This window comes from Miscanthus floridulus, chromosome 15 (genome assembly GCF_019320115.1).
Source record: "Miscanthus floridulus cultivar M001 chromosome 15, ASM1932011v1, whole genome shotgun sequence".
NCBI classification, from domain to species: Eukaryota; Viridiplantae; Streptophyta; class Magnoliopsida; order Poales; family Poaceae; genus Miscanthus; species Miscanthus floridulus.
The window spans coordinates 1,600,609-1,620,989 of NC_089594.1; the positions used below are offsets into that span (position 1 = coordinate 1,600,609).

At 43.8% G+C, this 20,381-nt stretch overlaps 1 protein-coding gene and 1 long non-coding RNA gene across 2 annotated transcripts; both read left to right on the forward strand.

Annotated features, from left to right (window-relative positions):
* The first annotated feature begins 3,816 nt into the window (after positions 1-3,816).
* On the forward strand, positions 3,817-4,861 carry LOC136509668 (uncharacterized). The gene is made up of 3 exons (XR_010772422.1): positions 3,817-3,978; positions 4,300-4,735; positions 4,825-4,861. It is a non-coding gene; the product is annotated as an uncharacterized lncRNA (long non-coding RNA).
* An 8,035-nt stretch (positions 4,862-12,896) lies between these two features.
* LOC136508341 (protein DWARF 53-like) lies at positions 12,897-17,304 on the forward strand. Its single transcript, XM_066502997.1, has 3 exons — positions 12,897-14,235; positions 14,590-14,833; positions 14,962-17,304. Exons 1-3 carry the CDS (start codon positions 13,037-13,039, stop codon positions 16,942-16,944), a joined length of 3,426 nt encoding a protein of 1,141 aa, XP_066359094.1. The 5' UTR covers positions 12,897-13,036; the 3' UTR covers positions 16,945-17,304.
* Positions 17,305-20,381: the final 3,077 nt, after the last annotated feature.

The following is a 20,381-nucleotide window of genomic DNA, read 5'->3' on the forward strand; positions in this document are numbered from 1 at the left end:
ATGGGACAAAATGAGTTTCATGCAGACTTAGGAAACTGGATAGGGCAAGTAAATAGTGAGTCAAGGTCCACAAGTTTTAATTATAGATCGCACTAGCTAGACACAGGAAAATTAAAGGATTAATTAATTGTGGCTAGCTACGAGTAGTACGTGTGAAAGCATATGTCCCTTTGACGCCCTCAAAAGATATGAAGAGGGGAAAAGCAAGCTAAGCTTTGTTTTGCCTTTGCTTTTGCTTTTGCTTAGAAAGGAGCTGCTAGTCAGCCGGCATTTGTGCGCGTGAAAGATAAAATCCATAGCACATCCATCAGCTAGCACCAAAAGGTGATCTTTCTGCTGTTACCACTTTTTCCGCAACATATATATATATATATATATATATATATATAGTATTACTATACGGTACATGGGTACTAAATAGTTATTCAGTACCCAACAGACTAATAGGCAAGCAAACAGGCCCACCCCTCCCTTCGGGCTGGAGGCTCACTTGGGCCGGCCCACTTTGTTAGGCCGAAGTCCAGCGGCATCTCAGCTCCTTAGCTCCCCCGCCCATGTTCTTTGTGGTTCCAATTTCTCAGATCCCGTCCGCTCGGTCTCCTCTCACTCCGCCGGCACCGCCCGTCCTCCTCCCTCTCCCTACCACCTCCCGCCGACGCCGCCCCTCGACTCTTCCGCATCCGGCGCTGCTCCTCTGCCCACCCACCGCTGGCACTGCTCCTCTGCCCACCCACCGCTGTCGCCGCTCTCAATCCACCCCCGTCGTCGCCGACCGTTGCCCATCCACATCCCTCCTCCATCTGCGCCGCCCCTCCACATCCCTTCCCAGTCGGCGCCGCCCCTCCACATCCCAACCCCACCTACCGGACTTCTAGACCACGACATTCAGGTAGGTATCTACGGGCGGCGCCGCACAGGTCTCGCCCCTCCCTGCAGCGGTGCGGCGGCCCCGCTGCCCTTCCAATGCTGTTGCCAGCAGGCAGCCTTGCCACACCTCCATCTGGGAGGGAGGCTGCCGATTTAGTTGAAAACCAACGCAATTCGGCTGTGGGACAGCAGCATGTTCATCAAGATCGAGGTATGCTACGAGCCCTGCTCTTCCCCTCTGCGAGATCCATGAGATCCACCGTGATTTCAGCTCTGGATTTCCATATAATTCTGAAGTTTCTAGCCCACAAGACAATATTTTTCAGCTCTTTATCTATTTGCTTGCCGAAGTAGCACTTGTTGAACTAACTTAGGCCCTATCTGTGATCATGATCTTGCCCGCCTTGATACACAGATGTTGCACATATGTTTTTTTAACTTATTATTTGTTCGTTTACAGGTAGTTGTACCATTTATTTTTTGCATTGAGATTTTTCGATTATCAAAAACAGATGTAATTCTTGGTTACCTCTATTACCCGAATACCATCGATTTCCCCCCGCCAGATATGAAGTAGCATTAGCATTATAGTACCACTGCTTGTGAAATCTACATATTTTATCATGATCTCATTTTTGTATCTGCCACAAAAACTAAACAAAAACTGAACTCTCAACTTCTGTCAAAATAATACTGAATTTGTTAATCACTAAATTTTTATAGGTGTAAGATTATTATTTTATAGGTGACTTTCTGAATGTCCGCTTGTCTGTTTGTTCAGGAGAACCTTAACAATCTCACCAAGATCTATATGGACTGGCTTCTTTGAATATTATCATTTGAGCTCACCATCAAAAGGTACTCTAGATTTTTAAAAGTCTATTTGTTGTCCATTTTTCTGATTTCCAGTTTAGCATAGTACCATATTTATCATATTGTCATAAATTAAGAGCTTCAATCATGTGTGATGTGTGTTCAACTGTTGATGTTTGGTCATCCTCATCCATTGGGGGGGACTATTAGACTTAGTTAAGCAACATGTCACATAAATTTCTGTTTCTTTTCAGAAGGGACTATGCTAAACACCCATGGATACTAACATAACACAATATATTCACCAGGTACTTTCTAGATCAGGTTGCCCGTATGTACTCGTGTAAGTAATCAAGCGGCCATCCCTCAATTCTTGTTTATTTGACACTCGCCTGTACTGGAATTGTCTTTTAATTAAGATATGGCTAGCTGGATGTGCTATGCGCCGGTCTCTAGATTAGGTTTGCTGATCTTGATGATTTATTGTCTGTGATTGTTCCCTTCAAAGCATGCTACTATGCTGCTAGTTGATTACAATTTATATGCAATATATATTCTTGGTTGGTTGAATTGTAGTCAAATGTATGTATTTTACCTATAGTCAAATGTATGCATTTTACCTGCGTGTGATTTCTGATTAGTTTATTGCCAAACGTATGCATTGAGGGATGGCATTTTACCTGTAGTCAAATGTATGCATTTTACCTGTAGTCAAATGTATGCCCAAGGAGTTCTGGGTCTTCTTTAGTCTCCAGCAGTTGTCTTTTGCTTTTGTTTATGTGGACTATTCCAGATGCATCTATGTGTTCCTCCATCTATGTTCTAAATGCCTGAACTGCTATTTTGGATTCAACTATGTGTTTGGAGCACAATTTATAAAATGAAAAAAGTACTAAACTGTGTACACTGTCATAAATCATTAATCAAATGACAGAAAACTATCCTACTATTCCTGATTCCACTTTCATACTATCTTAAATTGAATTCTAATGATTTGTAGGAAAAATACAAGCAACGGCGGAGCTACGTGGGGGCCATAGTGGGCCATGGCCCCCCCTTGATTCTGGAAATTTTCTAAAGTCCATATACTATTCAGAGGGAATAGAAATACAAATACAAGGCCATGACTTAATAATAGTGTAGAGTCATGGCAGCTAGCAAGCAATCAGTCCATCCGTAGGCATGGCAAACAACGCAATCCACATTCAGTCTCCATTTCTCCCTTTTGCTTTTCTTCGTCAGAGTGGAAGTGTCTCCGTGGCTATACATCTCTCACCGCAGATTTTGTTCTTAGCTTCAGGGTTCGGACTACAGCCCCTTGTTCTTTCTCTATGCAATGCTGAATATCCAGAAGCCAATGACTGTGTAGGGCTGTGGTGTTAGGGGCTTAGGGCCTTCAGTGCTGGACTGGTCGCTGTTGGCCAGTGCAAGCTTCTGGAGCATTTGTTGGTAATCTATATGTGCCATGTTTTCTTGTTGTATGGAAGATTTTTATTTTTGTCCTTATTTGCACAATTTGTGGTACCCTAATTCTTGTGCAGGTTAATTCTGTCCAGGTTAATTCTTGTGCAAGTGTAAGTGGTCACTAGATGATTTCTATCCTGCTTAATTCTTGTGCAAGTGTATATTCTAATGCTAACCCATGCCAATTGAAATCATAAATGGACAAATGTACTGTAATCCATGCCAAACAGTCAGCTTGCGTTGTGGTCGGCCTGCAATCCATTGGGGGCTTTTCCAGATGCATGGCTGCAGGTCCTCTTTGTCTAGATTGGTGATGTGCCTATGTGAATAAGTTCAACGGTTCTGTCCTATAGAGTTTTCTCAATGTTTTTCTTAAACTTTAGAATAAAAGTAAAGTCAATTAGTTAGTATGCTTACACTGTCAAGCTGGAGAAATAAAAAACAAAAAACAAAAAAAAAGCAAGAAGATATATTCAGATTACCGTCAATCGACTAAGGTAGCATTTTTTTAGCTTTAACGTGTTGACAACAAATCTTCTTTGTTAGTTCTTTTATTTGTTACATTCTTCTATTATCCTTATTTTTTCCTAAATTGTTTTCTGCAGGCTAACATATTTATGTGCAGTTGATTCCAACAGATTCTTTTCCCTTTACTTATGCTAGGTTCAGAAACCAAAATTATGATTCACTGGTTGTATTCAAGGGCATTGGAGAGCTTGGTGTTCTTGCATGTTGTGGCACTATACCTATATATGTGATTTCAGTTTATTTCCCAAATGAAGGGCATACTGTCATCAGATCAGGGCCTCAAACACCATGCATTGGTCAATTCAGGTACCATGTTAATCTGTGTGAGCTATTTATACAAAATATTGTAAATTGAATTGCATTTTACTGAAAAGGAGCATATCCTGATTGCAGGAGTTGCTTTTTTAATTTTGTATTATAGTTCCGGTGCTCTCTAATTTTGTTTATATTTGGGCTGTAATTTTTGCACTTAACTAATCTTAATCTAGCTAAACATAACTTCTTTGTATTTTTATTTGTTACATTCTTCTATTAGCTAGTGTGGTTGTTTGTTCTTATGCTTCACTTACTTCATTTGGATGATGATAGCAAGGTTCGAAGCAAAACCTAACCTTGTTTATATTGCAGGCAAGGGACGGACATTGAGTATAGGGGCTCAGAAGCAAAACCTCATTAACGAACACAAACACTGATAGAAACAAGGTCAATGTGGTCTGTTTCTAACATGTAGACCACAATTTAGCAGTTCAGTTCAGGGTACACTTGTCTAGTTGCATACGGAGTATCTATTCAACATGTTATTTTTCATGGTCTCATTGCCATCTAAAAGGGCCACAGTGCACGCGTGGGTCAAAGGACACTTAAAGTGACGACCACTGATCATGGAACTTTATCAGAAAAAAGGACGATCATGGAATGGATGGAGAATAAATTCGAATTATGTTTCTTACCAATGATGTATATACAGATATTTACATTCATACAAGACATTGTTTTAGCCTGAAATGACTTAGGATCATTAAAATTATTACTTTGATGAAAAGTCTGAAATTTACATCCTGATGTATTTGTGCTCAATATATGTTCTTTGTTGCTGGTTGGAGGAGTTTTTGCTTTGGATTTTCGAACTTCTGTAATTTCGTTGCAACTGAGTAATGAAAAATGAAATTCGGTCTGTTCGTGGTGGAAATAATTGTGCTCAATATATTTGATTTCAAACTGTAGATTATGACAAATTTGTGCCAATCATATGGGCATTGAAAGTCGATTTCCATGGCAAGCAAATCTAACACGTATAGATTATTTTGAACAATAATAAAACCGGCCAGTCAATATCTATTAATAACGTGGCCACTTTAAAAAAAAGGCTTGAGAAACCTGCCATGTGAGTCTCACGGCAAAAAAAAAATCGGTCAACAAAAAAAACAGCAATCGGTCAACAAAAAAAGGCTTCAGGACCAAGCCGCGCTCACGTCGGTACAGGACAAAAAAAAAATACAGCGGCCCAGGTGCATCGGCGAGAGGGAGAGTTTGCACGCTCGGTCCGGACGTGGGATGCGCGTGGGCGCCTTTAGGACGCTGGGTACCAAATAACTATGTATATATATATATATATATATATATATATATAATTGTTGGAGAGATTATATATGCGTGGTTAAAACCAAACAAATTTCCTTTCGGCTACATATACCGGTGAATCAACAGATGGATGGACGGTGCCTGCCGCTGCCGGTGCATGTACATGTAGGTGTCCATACAAATATTCTTTCGGAGAAAAGAGACGGGCTAGGCAGGCATCACAAATAATTAGATGACCAGCAGCAAACGATGCAGGTCACAAGTCACCTTCAAAGAAAAGTAGTGATGACTAACACAACACAAATATGGATTAATAACCGGTGAAAAATATACATAGTCTAGTGTCATTTTTCATGTTTAAGCTGTTCTCCAAGGGCCTCGTCTCAAGCAGTAATAGCTTAAAAGGCGAGGGTTTGTTCTGCAGTTAGGTCACTACCATGTTGGCTTGATTACAATTAGAGACCCACTTACTAGTAACCACTGACTCATGAGCAACTATGCAGGTGAATTGAAGTTAGATACATTGTTTCCCTGGGGAAGCTAAGACCCCCTACTTTCATGAATAGAGAGGCTCCTTTTGTTAGGTCTGGTTTCTACTATCATCCCCAATAGCACTGCCTAAATTAGGTCCCTCCTAGCATGTCTTTTTTTTTTATCTCCTGAGCCTAGCGTGGACGAATAGATAGGAGTGGCAGTTTTGTAATTTTTAGCAAAATAAAGGACGTACCAAGGTGTTGGCTCCGTGAATCCGTGCGAAACCAGCCAATGAGCATTTGGGTCGGTTAAAGAAAAGCCAGAATGTTTCCGCTCCGAATTCTCGTTTCGAGTCATTTCATTCAATTCTAACGAAAAACGGAACTGATTCTAACCATCCAAACGACACCCCTAAAAATCCCGCTAGCTCGAAAGGTCAGTCAATTCGTAGGGTGTCGTGAGTGCCTTTAATTTCTATCTTGGTTTCAATGGTCCGTGCTTTGGCCTTGTCTTCGTCGACAAACGTCCGTTCCAGCGACCAAGGGCCAACTTCTTCACCTTCACCTTTCACCTGGATGGACTGTGGTAGCTCACTAGTTGTTGTCATTATAAAGTGGCCTCACCTCCATGACAAACTCGTTTCTGCTTTTCATTTTTTTTATATATTTTATACCTAGCTAGGTGAAATTTACTATCAGCTGAAACAACCACCACGAGCTAGTCCATCAAGAGAGATAAATTTTACTATTGTCTCCATGCTTTTCATGTTGCTATTTTTTATATATTTTTAAAGGCTAGCGCTGTTTTTTTCGGATACCAAAATTAATTACCATTTTCAATATTTTATTAAAATAAAACACAGTAATTTTGTGTGCCAAATTTAAGTTGATGAGTGAAGCAGCGGGGGTTGCTTTGCAAAAATTGATTTCAATAAAGATTTTAGCTGTAAATAAATTTTGACGGCTTTAACACGTTTCGTTTAGAAAATATCATCAAGGCCCAGTTTAGTTGTCGAAAATTTTGGCAAAACGATACTGTAGCATTTTCGTTGTTATTTGATAATTAGTGTCCAATCATAGTCTAATTAGGCTTAAAAGATTCGTCTCGTGGATTTTGTCTAAACTGTGTAATTAGTTTTATTTTTTATTTATATTTAATGCTTCATGCATGCGTCCAAAGATTCGATGTGATGAGGAATCTTGAAAAATTTAGCGTTTTGGTGGGAACTAAACGGGCCCCAACTTTGGAAGGGAGCAAGTACTGTTCCACCTTGTCACCAATAATGCACAAGTGTCTGGCGACCTACCTACAGTGTAATAATGAGCGCTGCATACTAAATGCGCATATATATGACTAAATAGTGTTATGGTACATAGGTTACAAAGAGACAAAATGAGGTATATCTATGTCAACTCTCATTTAGCAAAAGAAGAAGTTTCAAATGATTAGACTTCAAACACAAAAATGCTTACAACAACATGTTTAGTTTTCCATAGGAGGTGAGATTAAGGGAACTGTGGCACTCTTGTTACTACTTTAATATGTGTAAAATCTAAGACGGATTAAAGCTTAGCGCGAGGGTTACGTTCGTACTTTTTTATGCTATTGGGAAGCAATTCGACACGCATCGGAAGTGAAAATTAGCTTTAATTTGTGTGAACTATCGGAGTATATTGGTACATATATCCATGCCGCCATGAGTATATAGTATTTCAAATTTTAAATTGTTAGATTGCTCACATGCTACTATATATTAAAGATTGGTGCTAAGGTAACTATATATAATACATTCTTCTAATTAACATTAACATGCAACAACACACAATAATTAAACTTGGAAGTAATTGTGTCCCATGATTGAAAGAATATATAGTCCATTTTCTATCTTAATAATAATCAGCAATGAACATTAGTCTACAATGTCTATAATTTGGACAAAGCATGGATATTTTTACCTGTATAATCCAATGCTATTTTGGAAGAGTATGCGAGAATAATTATTTGAAGCACTATGTGGTGTGGTGGGGGGGCCCAGATGTCACTTTTGACAGCTTTTTGGATCGTAAAGATGCGAGTGTGATGTTTGTGGTGTAACGTTGATGGAAGTTGGCCATTTCTTTTCCCGACCCACCAATTGAGTTTTTGTTTTTGTTTTTATGAGGCCATCTATCGTCTTTGGCCCCGTTCGCGTGCCCTTAAACCCGGCTTAATCCGTTTATTTTTTCATCCAGAATAGTGTTTTTCTCTCACAAATTCCTCCATCATTCCTCCAAATCATCCAAAATCCTCCAGAATTCCTTTATGCGATCGATTTTGACCGAAAGGGATTGGCCGTGATGGATTCGTCAAGTTGTTAAAGATCTTTTCTTCTTCTTTCTGTTGACGTGTGTATGTAAGAAATAAGTGCATGGGCACGATATACACACATAGCTAGCGCTTTTGTGTGTCACCAAAGGAACAAAGAAATTATTAAAATGCATGCATGGTTATCTATATCTATCTGCTAGTATAGTAGCTTTAATCTTACTACTACAACATAATAGCAAAGTGTGTTGCGTTGCGTGGCAGTAATAATACAACTTTGTTCACCATGCAACAAGCTAATAGTCATTATTGTAGAATAACATTATTTAACTATGACCAAGAGAAGAGAATAATTGTGTGGACGAAAGCAACAGGAAAAGAATGCATGGTGTGTCTTGCATTTTTATCAGTGAAAGGAAGGGTCGGGATCCATGGAAAGCACACAAGCTGACAAAGCGCAAGCACAAAGCATATTGGAATGGATGGTGGTTGGCCAGGTGGACACGCAACGCAACATCCACCGGTCGACGGTGCTTCCTGCCGGATGCTGGTGCACGTCCAACTCCAATCTTTTTGCTATTTGCACTTTGCAGTGGTGGTGTGCCATGCATTGCATCGCATCGTCCTGATAATTGACACGTTCGCTAGTTGGTTTCTAGGTTGATAAGTCTGGCTGGTACTGGTTTATTGTGAGAAGAAAACACTGTTGGCGGACTGATAAGCCCTGGCTGAAACCAACGAGCGAACATGCTGAATAATGACTAGAAAGTAGGCCCCTGTCCCTGTGCTGTGCATTTCCTTCGCCGAAAAGTCAAGCTACTGTACCATGGCTGATAAGTTCAAGCGAACAGGATTGCATACATATGATTGATGAGCACAAATATATACATAATAGAGATGCTTGCACTACATATTCCTTCCATGCATGAGTGGTTGTGTTTTTAGACTCTTCGTTCCAGGACTAGTTCAAACAAAGACCATATGCACAATTCAGATGATGCAAAGGAGAAAAACCCAGGGCCAACATGTTTGGATTAATTGAAGAATGTGTTCCCTTAAATGTGATTGCATGGTTACTAGTTGTATTGCACACAATAATAAGCAAATATTTTAAGTTTTGTCAGGATGGATGGATGAGTGGTAGTTATCAATGGTGATGATATGTTCTGTGATGGTGCTATATTTACGATAGATCGTGTAGGGCCCATAGAGATACGTTTTGAGTTTAGCCTACCATATCCATATATGACCCTGTTTAGATTGATTAAAATAAATCAGTACGGCCTCCACTCCAAATCATAAATCATTTTTTGACTTTTTTAAATAAAAAACTTTAGCTAATCCAAATAGTCCAGCTTATAATTTAGTTATAGCCTATTTTAAACTATTTAACCACTCAAATTATTAAAAATATTAGCTAGCCCGCTCTAGCTATTACAACTTATAAAAAAAATAGTTGATCCAGATGAGACCTATATCTATACACTTAGAGCAACTCTAGCAAGGCTTTAAAACAAGCTCTCAAACTAAAATTTGAGAACTTAATCATAACATAGGTCTAATAGGACCTTATTCAAATCCTCAAATTTGCAAGGTCCTCAAATCTCACCATCTGGCCCTTAATCCCGCGGGCGTCAACCCTGACCCCTAAGCAGGGCTTTTAAAAACAAGCTCTCAAACTAAAGTTTGAGGACTCAATGATAACATAGATCTAGTAGGACCCCTATTCAAATCCTCAAATTTGCGAGGCCCTCAAATCTCACCATCTAACCCTTAATCCCATGGGCGTCAACCCCAACCCCTATCTGAAAAATGGCTTGTTTTCCTCACTCATGCGCCCACCTACTCTTCTCTTCCCTCCTCGGCTCCGCACCCCGACAGAGCACCGCCAGGATCTGATGGGCAAGGGGCTATGTCCCCTGTGCATATATATTGCATGAAGGATGCTATTGATTAGCACATGTATGTAATAGAGATGCTTGCATTACATATTCCTGTCAAGAGTGGTCGTTTTTTAGACTCTTCCATGCATGATTATTTGAAAGAAAAGGCCATACATATGTATCAGGTGGTGCAAGGAAAAAAAACTCAGGGCCAACATGTTTGGATTAATTGAAGAATATGTCCCCTTAGATGTGATTGGTTAGCAGTTGTATTGCACACAATAATAAGCAAATAGTATAAGTTTTGTCCAGAAGGATAGATGAGTGGTACCTGTCAATGCCTCAATGGTGATGATATCTTCTATGCTGGTGTGCTACACATGATAGATCGTGTTGGGGGTCCACAGAGATACGTTTTGAGCTTAGCCTACTATAAATGACCCTGTTTAGATTGATTAAAATAAATTATTACCCTCTCCATTTTAAATTATAAATTGTTTTGATTTTTAGGTATATTATTTTGCTATGCACCTAGATATAGACGGTATCTAAATACATAATATAATAAAAACTAAATATCTAGTTCAGTTATAGCCTATTTTTAAATATTTAATCACCCAAATTATAAAAAAAAAATTAGATAGTTTGCTCTAGCTATTACAACTTAAAAAACTAGCTAATCTAGGTGAGACTTTTGTCTATACACTTACTTTGTCTCTAGATTATTCGACATGCTATTAAGTGGTAGGAATAAAATGGAGGAGGAGTAAGGAAAAGACAAAAGGATGCTTATCCGTCAAAAGGGCCGGGGCGCCTTTCGGACAAAAGTCAGTCGACCACAGCAACGACAGCAAGCACTCTACAATCGGCAGTCGCCAGTCAGCAGCAGCCACCGCACCACTTGTTTGCTCTTTCACGTTCACTATTATCTTGTGGCCCCCCACACCCACCAAGCGCTCCCCCAGGGCTGGCACCACATACACTGCATTATTGCTACGTCCACTCACTAAAGACGTCCTTGGCTAAGGAAAGATAAGACGTATGTAGTCGTTGAATTGACTAGAGTTAATACAATGATATAAAGTGTTGTCTATACATGTTGATATCTTTGGATACACATCTTTACAACGACCAAACACATGTGTATCGTGATACTAAGACTAACATATGTGTCTATATCTTACTAAAGTTGAGAGGTCTACTTTTCAAAGTTAAGACAATACTAAAAGAATAACAACTTGTATTCAGAAAAAAATTCACCCCAAAGGAAAAGAATTGTTACGTAACTTTCAATCAAGATACGAAAGCGATATATTACCAGCAACAAAGCATGTAGAGCAGAGAGATACAACTAAATTACATTGGAGTGTCACTAGTATCATTGCATGCTTGGAGTACAATCTTCTGTGAATTGAGTAAGAGCCATATCAAAACCGATATTGGGTAGTTGCATGCTAATATTTGGCACATAAAGTAATTATATCCATGTTACTCTTACTTCTACATGGCGTGATATGTTCTCCTCTAAATAGGCGTCTGCCAATCTTGCATAAGATGGAGTACATAAATGTCTTTGCCTTCGTACACATAGTTTCATAGGAATACGATATGGTTAGGCCTTATTTGGTATAGCTTTTGGGTGATTCGGCACCTCTTGCAGTAGCACTGTTTAGGAGTGTAGTGTGAAGCCATTTCGGTTCAAGGTGAAAAATGAACCGGGAAGAAAAGAAATCGGTGTAGTTACCATTTCTAGCTCTACTGGCTCCATGCTACAATGCTATTCCTATAATCAATAGTGACGAAGCCGAATCAGATGAGAGCGGCACAAAACGACCCCTTAATGTTGTCCGAATCAACTCTCTAGCTGTTCGAATGGTGGGAGGAAACATGTGATTCTGTTGAAGGAACCAGGCGCTGTGTACGTGCTGCAATTTGGGAGAGGATCTAGGTGTCGATCTTTCAGAAAGATCACGAGCCACTCACAGGGCCCGTTTAGATTTCAAAAAATTTTGCGTAGTATTCGTCACATCGAATCTTATGGTACATGCATGGAGTATTAAATATAGATGAAAAAAAACTAATTGCACAGTTGGATGAGAAAAATCGCGAGACGAAACTTTTAAACCTAATTAGTCCATAATTAGACACTAATTACAAAATATAAACGAAAGTGCTACCGTAGCGAAAAGCCAAAAATTTTTTTTTGCATCTAAACGGGGCCACAGTGGAAGAAAGAACAGAGCACAGCAGAGCAGGGTAAAAAGCGAGGTGATGTGATGACCAAAAAGAAGAAGGGGTGCTCCGTGCTCTCCACCGAATTTCCCACGAATACCATACCAGGTGCGTGGGCCCACGGCCGCATCACCCACAGGCCTTCTTTAAATCAGGCGTAAAGTTTTGGATGTCACATCCAATGTTAATGTTACATGGTATTGCATGGTGTTCAAATACTAATAAAAAATAAATTACAGACTCCGTCAGTAAACTGCATGACAAATTTATTAAGCCTAATTAATCTATCATTAGCACATGTGTTACTGTAACACCACATTGTCAAATCATGGACTAATTAGACTTAAAAGATTCGTCTCGCAAAGTAGTCGTAATCGTAATCTGTATAATTAATTATTTTTTTATTTTATTTAATACTCAATTCATATGTCAAACATTCCATGTGCAGGATGTAAAGTTTTGGGCTGAAATAAAGGAGGCCTCGGTCCCTCACCCCCGGCCCAAAAGAGGACACCAAAGCTGCAGTGCAGTGCTTGCCGTGAGTGACGCGTGGGGCCCACAGCAGCAGCAGCCACGACATCACCCAAAAGCATTCAGCAGCAGCCTTGTGCGCCCAGCAAGTATTTATTTTTTGTTTTTTTCCTTTCTCTACTCAAACTCCACTAGAAAAACAAGAAAAGAAGAATAGAAAATGGTGGAGATATATAAAATACAGCAGCAGCAGCACCTGCCTACCTGCCCCCTTTCCCATTCCCTGGAACTCAACTGGCGGCAGGGGCAGCCACCCTCTGCCTTGCCGTTATTTCCCGTTTCACTCCTCTCATTTTTTTACACTTGGCCCCCATGCCCAGTCAAATCTAATCCCAATCCACTCCCCCCGCCAGGCCGCCATGCCGACGCCGGTGCCCGCCGCGCGCCAGTGCCTCGCCCCGCCCGCCGTCACGGCCCTCGACGCCGCCGTCGCCTCCGCGCGCCGCCGGGCGCACGCGCAGACTACCTCCCTCCACCTCATCGCCTCGCTGCTCGCCCCGACCGCCGCGCCGCTGCTCCGCGACGCGCTCGCCCGCGCCCGCAGCGCTGCCTACTCGCCGCGCCTCCAGCTCAAGGCGCTCGACCTCTGCTTCGCCGTCTCCCTCGACCGCCTCCCTTCCACCCCCACCTCAGCCTCCGCCTCTGCCACCACCAGCAATGACCAGCACGAGCCCCCCGTCGCCAACTCCCTCATGGCCGCCATCAAGCGCTCGCAGGCCAACCAGCGCCGCAACCCGGACACGTTCCACTTCTACCACCACCACCAGGCGTTCACCACCTCCCCCAACGCCGTCAAGGTCGACCTCTCCCACCTCGTGCTCGCCATCCTCGACGACCCGCTCGTCAGCCGCGTCTTCGCCGACGCCGGCTTCCGCAGCAGCGAGATCAAGGTGGCCATCCTCCGCCCCGCGCCGCCCGTCCCGCTGCTCGGCCGCGGCCTCCCCACGCGCGCGCGCCCGCCGCCGCTCTTCCTTTGCAGCTTCGCGGCCGCCGACGACGCTGACGTCCCATCCCCCGCGCCTGCCCTCGCGGGGGCTGCGCCGGGGGAGGACAACTGCCGCCGCATCACCGACATCCTCGCCCGCGGACGCAACCCCATGCTCGTCGGCGTCGGAGCCGCGTCCGCCGCCGCTGACTTCGCCAACGCGTCACCCTACCGCATCCTCCCCGTCAATCATCAGACGGACCTCCTCGCCGTCGCGGCGGCGGCACCGACGACGCCCGGTTCTGGCCTCATCTTCAGCATCGGTGATCTCAAGGACCTGGTGCCCGACGAGGCCGACCTGCAGGACGCGGCTCGCCGGGTGGTGGCGGAGGTCACGCGCCTGCTTGAGACGCACAGAGCTGCCGCCCGCCAGACGGTCTGGGTCATGGGCTGGTCGGCCACCTACGAGACCTACCTCGCCTTCCTTTCCAAGTTCCCGCTCGTCGACAAGGATTGGGAACTCCAGCTGCTGCCAATCACCGCCGTGCGCGACGCGGGCCCTGCGGCCGGACTCGTGCCTCCTCCAGCTCCAGCCACCACGGTCGCTGCCTTGTCCATGCCTGCCACTACAAGGTACTCCTTTTCTATCCATCGCCAGATCACTTGTTTATTTTATTTTATTTATTGTGCATAAGATTTGATTAGCCGCGTCGCATCCATCATCCATGTGCGGTGATTGCTGTGCTTAGCCTATCACAAGAACCAGGACAAACGTTTCTTTTATGTCTGCTTGTCACCACGAGTACTGTGATTACTTTATGATGCTGTTCTTGAGTAGTTTAATGTTTTGTAGAGTGTGGAAGACAAGGGGTAACATGTGCTGTTTGTTACAAAGTGACATAGCCACCAGATGACTCCTGTTTATGATTTTCAAGTTATTCTCATTACCATCGGCAGGATCTAACAGTTCAAACTTGTAATTTGCAGCTTCATAGAGTCGTTTGTTCCTTTTGGAGGTTTTATGTGCGATACCTACGAAGCAAATAGCCTCACAGCAAATTCCTGCCCTCAGGCCCTGCGATGTCAACAGTGCAACGATAGATATGAGCAAGAAGCTGCAACTGTCATTAGAGGAAGTGGCATTACAGCTGAAGCTCACCAAGAAGGTCTACCTTCCCTGCTGCAGAATGGCAGCATGATGGGTCCTAACAGTGGGTTTGATGCAGTCAAGGTGTGAGGCTACTTCTATCTTCTAGAATTTTGAAGTTAAATAGTGACTGCAACTTGTACATCTCGCTGATAGATGAATAGTTTTCGATTTGATTGGTATAATAGATGTACAGTTTTTCTTCAGTGCAGGCTAGAGATGATCAGATGGTATTGAGTACAAAAATACAGAATCTGAAGAAGAAGTGGAATGAGTACTGCCTACGACTCCACCAAGGTTGCAATAGGATCAACAGAGATCCTTGCCAGTTATTTCGACATCCCAAAGATGTTCGGGTTGACAGGGAAAGATGTTCAAATCCAGACCAAAGCTCACAGTCAGTTGCACTTCAAAGGGAGGTTATTAGACCTTCTGCAGTGTCTTCTCCACATACCAACACAACTGCAAAGAGTATTTCGGCGCCATCTATTTCCACCCAAATGAATGCAGACCTTGTATTGAACCTTCAAGTCAGGCAATCAAAGAGCAATGAACCCCTCCAAGATAGGGCTGTGCCATCCCAACATAGCAACTCATCAAATTGTGACAACCCTGAAGATCATGCGTCACCATCATCTGCTGCACCTGTGGCCACTGACTTGGTGTTGGCCACCCCTCGTGGATCTTCTTCCAAGGATTCAAGTATTGCACTGTGTAAACATGTAGAGGATGCTGAAGGGTCAATCCAGCTGATGCCCAAGAAGGTTGATGATCTGAATCTTAAGCCTCCTCACTTCTCTGTACAGCCTTACACTTACTTCAGGGGTTCCTCAAACTGGGATCAAACTTCACCTAGTGCTCTGCATTCAGCAGCTTCAGGAGGTGCTTCTGCCTTTGGCCAATGGCAGAGGCCTTCACCCGTCACAGCACAAAGTCATGATTTGAGCAATTACAAGCTACTCATGGAACGGCTGTTTAAGGCTGTTGGGAGGCAGGAGGAAGCCTTGAGTGCTATTTGTGCATCCATTGAGCGGTGCATGTCAATGGAGAGGCGTCGTGGTGCAAACAAGAAGAATGACATATGGTTTAGTTTTTATGGCCCGGATAGCATTGCCAAGCGGAGAGTTGGTATGGCACTTGCTGAGCTGATGCATGGTAGCTCAGAGAACCTGATATATCTGGACCTAAGCCTCCATGACTGGGGTAACCCCAATTTCAGAGGAAAGCGTGCTACCGACTGTATCTCTGAAGAGTTGAGAAGGAAGCGGCGATCAGTTATCTTCCTTGACAATGTTGACAAAGCTGACTGCCTTGTTCAGGAGAGCCTGATTCATGCCATGGAGACTGGCAGGTACAAAGACTTGCATGGGGGACGGGTGGCTGACCTTAATCACTCCATTGTGGTGTTGTCTACAAGAATGATCCAAGGATGTCAGGATGCCTCTATTGGGATGGAGGAGGGCAATGCTTTTTCAGAAGAAAAGGTTGTGGCAGCTCGTGGACATCAACTGAAGATCATAGTTGAGCCAGGCACAACCAACATCATTGGAGGCCCTGGAGGCGAAGTTGTAGTTTCCTCAAGGCATTCCTTGAGAAACAATCCAGCATCTTTGTACTCCAGTTCTTTCAGTAAGCGGAAGCTCCACATCTCTGATGGGCAAGAAAAGACAGCAGAATCACTGAGCACTTCAAAGCGACTGCATAGAACATCAAGCGTTCCATTCGACTTGAACCTCCCAGGCGACGAGGCCGAAGCCCAGGATGGTGATGACGACAGCAGTAGCAGCCATGAGAACTCATCCGGTGATCCAGAGGGATATGTGGGCAGCCTCTTACGATCAGTGGACGAGTCAATCAATTTCAAGCCATTTGACTTTGGCAAACTTTGTGAGGACATCCTGCAGGAGTTTAGCAGTACTATGAGCAGTACTCTGGGCTTCAGTTGCAGGCTGGAGATCGACGCTGGGGCTATGGTGCAAGTATTGGCAGCGGCATGGGCATCTGATTCAGATGAGAAGAGGCCTGTGCGAACGTGGGTGGAGCAGGTATTTGCCAGGAGCCTTGAGCAGCTGAAAGTCAGGTGTAAGAATTTGAGCAGCTGTACTCTGAGATTGGTTGCCTGTGAGGATGAAATGCCGGTGAAAGAAGATGGTTTTGGAGCTTTCCTTCCCTCGAGAATAATTCTGGATTGGTGATGGTGATATGTGTCTGTATAAAGTTTGCATTGTTGCTAGCTGTAAGTATTGGTTAGCATATAGTACTGGTTAGCCCACCCCACCCACCATAGTGCATAGTAGCATATAGTAGTGTACTAGTATAGCATCATATCATTATTTGGTCGCTTAAAAATAATGTAATTAAGCTGTATGTACGTACGTATGTAGTCTAGCAAGCTACTCGTTGAAGTCGATCACTTGTTGGCTCCGCAGATTAGGCAGGGTCTGTGATCAGATCATGACGTCCTGGCCCCTTGGCTACTTCAAAGCATCACAAGATGTATTGTGATCATGGGTCGTCCCTCTTATCGATGGTTCTCAATAAATTGTATTGTTGCTCGTACGTGTGTATATATTTGTTAATGTATTTGTAAGGCCATTTGTAAGGCCGTGATGGCCTTTCATGTGGAATTCCATATACTGATGCATCCAAACTGGCCGACAACTTCATTGTTTCTGTGGTGCTGATTAGCTAGGCTGGTCAAGCCTCTTTGTGACGCACTCCTCTGAAGAGGTGAACAGTACAATCTAAGCTAAGGCCCTGTTTGGTTCCGAGCTCCCAAAACTTTAGTTCCTAAAAGTTTTAGGCAGCCTTCTAAAACCTTCTAAAAGAGTGTTTGGTTGCACCTCCTAAAACTGATTAAAAGCAATAAATGTTGTTGAACAAAGACACTTTTACCCTTCTTTAGGAGAGAGAGAGGGGGAGGGGGCAATAAATGAGGGGTAGTGGGGGTCCAGGAAGAACTTTAGGAGGTTTTAGGAGGGGGTGGAACTCCTAAAGAAAAACCAGCCTCCTAAAACTTTTAGGAGGTTTTAGAAGGGGGTGTTTGGTTCTTTAGACAGATTCGATCCAGATTTTAGCTCCTAAAGCTTTTAGGAGGGGTAACCAAACAGGGCCTAAGTTTAGAAGTACTTCTGCATTAAAGATCTTGTGAAATTGTTGTCAGTGAGCTAACTGTCTGCGTAACATACTAACTGACAACACGGCCTATACCAAGAATTACCGACGGCAGCATGGATGGACACTATTTTGTTGGAAAGCAAGTAATTACTTGGTTTCATTCCTCAAGTATTACGTGCCAATAAACCAAGTACAAAGTTGGTCTCCAGTTCTGGAATTATTCCTGCAAACCGAAGTGCTGTTTGTGTTCCTAGGTTTTATGCATTGGTCCAATTCTTATGAATACAGTCGGTTCATTCCAAAATTGGTGGTTTTTAGAGCCAATAACCAGACTTTTAGAAACTTGCTAGCTTGGGAATGCCTGAAGTGCTAAAGCTATCATATCTTGGATTTTGATTTAGGCATCTGAAATCAGAGATGTATGCTATCCTTTCAGGTCTGGACATGAGCCTGGTTATCTTGAGAGCATCATTGAGAAGGCCGTCAAGCACGATTTTGACATCGATGAAGTACGTCGGTTTGCTGAAAACGAAAATAATATGGTCGCCAGATGCTGAACCTGAGTGCGCTGTAAGTGACAAGATCATGAGGCCAAGATACAGAACAGACTTCATGGGCCTTAAAATCAGGACGGTAGATCCCAACGAACCAACGGCCTGAAAATCATGGACCTGAGAGAGAGACAGAGGGCATTCTCTCTCGATCGTGCAAAAAGGTTTGCGCGTCTTTGTATTAAAATAGAGAAAAAATTCAATACAACACGCCTTAATGGCGCCCTAGATGGTCAGAAGAGATACATATGGACGCTCGGACCCTCCATAATGTATTGAAAGCTATGCTGTTACATTGGACACTGATCAACCCGAATTATGGCGTCGACTAGGAGGCAATGCCCGGGCTGCCGAGCGGCGGTGGCGCTGCTTGCGCGGATCCACGTCGCCGTCTGGTGGGAACAACTCGCGTAGCGCCTGCATATTACCAGGGTCCCCGCCGAAGATTTCATCGTACGCCTCCAGGACCGAGGTCGAAGGAGACGTCATCCCGCTGGTTAGTTCCAGGCGCTTTAAGACAAGGTGCTCACCTTGTTTGACGCCGGGATATGTGATATGCTCTGCGCCGCTATCTGCCTGCTCCTCTTGGGGAGTGTGGGCGGCGTACGTCCGCCGTGGGGCGTGACACCGGGCAACTCTAGAAGTGGTGGCTACCTCGGCTTTGTGATTTGCTCGGTGAAGCGCTTGAGGCGTTTGCCGGCAGAGGCCGGGGATGGAGTGCAGTTGACAGCATACGTGACAGCCACAACCGTCGCATCGCCCGGGGTGGCTGCCCCGACCAGCGCTGGTTCAGTGCGTGTCTCGACTGGTAGCGTGAATTGTGGTGGCCCCAGTACTGGCGACATCGGAGGCGAGACTGATGTCCACTGTGCAGCCTTCGCCAGAGTGTCCACCAGATCGAGGCACCGATGCTCCTGCTAGGCTCACCACGAGGGAACGAGATCCTCTAACTTGGGGCTCTTTCTACTGCAGAGGACGTAGGACCTCCGATGCCGTCCGTTCCGCATCCTGCGGCACGAAGAAAAGCAAACAGAGGAGGAGAAGGAGAAAACAATAACAGCGTTGGTTGGACAGGGAAGGCATCCAGTCTGGTAAAAAATGGCATCCTGTCGCTCGCGCTTGCTTCGCCGTCGCTTGCTCAACCCTAGCAGCAGCCGGCGGGGAGGAGGCGCCAAACTGCTCGTTCCTGCAACTCGTGGCAACTCGGTCAATCTGAGCCCGCGCGCATCTGGACCCCGACTCGGAATCGCAGCTGTCACCGACGAACTCGGAATCGCGGCGGCCATCCCTGAGTGAATCGCTGCGGTGACCGATGACCCCGTGCGCATCTCACCCCACCTGGTGTCGTTGACATAGTGAGCTGCTGTGATGCACATGTATTCTTAGCTGCCATGTTCTCTGAATATGCAATGTAATGGCAATGCTATTTGAAATACAATTGTAATAACACTGTCCTCTTTATATGTATTTTATTTGGAGTGCTCTCTGAATATGTAATGTTCTCCAAATACGTCCTTTGAAATTGACATATGTTCTCTGAAATGGACGTGTTTTCTGAAATTCCATGATGAAAGTGCATCATTCAGTTTCTGAAATTGACAGAAAAGTGAGTGCTCATGCCCACTTCAGTTCCAGAACACATCCAGATACTTACATTAAGTTGTAGTTAACATATATACTATACATTCAGATGTCGTCGACTCGACTATATACAAGACTAAATTGAAACAGTACTATAGTGCAGGTGGCCATAGATAACTCAATTGCATTGAAAATCCTCCATTCTTCATATCCTACTCTTGTCACAGGGTTGCCCAAAAACAAAAGTATCATCTGTGATGGGTCCTTCATGGTACCTTGCTGAACAATTCAGAGCAATAGGTGGAGACCTGAACCTTGCAAAATGACCCAAATAGAATTACTTCACCACAGCTGAGATAAAACATCATTCGTCATTGGTTCCT